Source organism: Penaeus monodon, chromosome 15 (genome assembly GCF_015228065.2).
Source record: "Penaeus monodon isolate SGIC_2016 chromosome 15, NSTDA_Pmon_1, whole genome shotgun sequence".
Classification (NCBI taxonomy): domain Eukaryota; kingdom Metazoa; phylum Arthropoda; class Malacostraca; order Decapoda; family Penaeidae; genus Penaeus; species Penaeus monodon.
Genome location: NC_051400.1, coordinates 40,480,612 through 40,480,947, shown reverse-complemented (window position 1 = coordinate 40,480,947; position 336 = coordinate 40,480,612). Strand labels below are relative to the sequence as shown.

The 336-nt window shown below is 44.6% G+C and overlaps 1 protein-coding gene across 1 annotated transcript in view; it reads right to left on the bottom strand.

Annotated features, from left to right (window-relative positions):
- Positions 1-336, bottom strand: part of LOC119582043 (organic cation transporter protein-like) — a gene marked incomplete in the record, with an annotated part of 14,888 nt that overhangs the window by 3,701 nt on the left and 10,851 nt on the right. Inside the window, 1 exon segment of the mRNA XM_037930286.1 lies at positions 111-193. Within this exon segment, the coding sequence (XP_037786214.1) occupies positions 111-193 (83 nt within the window).

Sequence of the window (336 nt, the reverse complement as noted above, 5' to 3'; positions counted from 1 at the left end):
CCTCCTCCCTCACACTCTGCATTTCTCAGCATACACGTGTGTGTTGCACATGTATATATAAAAGGGAAAAAATCTATATAGACGTGCGTGTCTGTGAGCATCCATCTCACCTGAACAGTATAGCAAGATTCGCCAAAGCCTCCTTGATTCTAGTCGTCATGGCCTTGTGTAGCGACGTTCTGCTTGAAGCCACCTGTCGACCGAAGGGGTACACGCATCCATTCATGAGAATCGTCGAATTCTCAGCTCTTTACAGAAAATTATGGTAATGACTAAACAAATGAATAGATAAACCGGCAAATTAGCCTAGTGATAAGATGACTCTCCCCCCCCCAA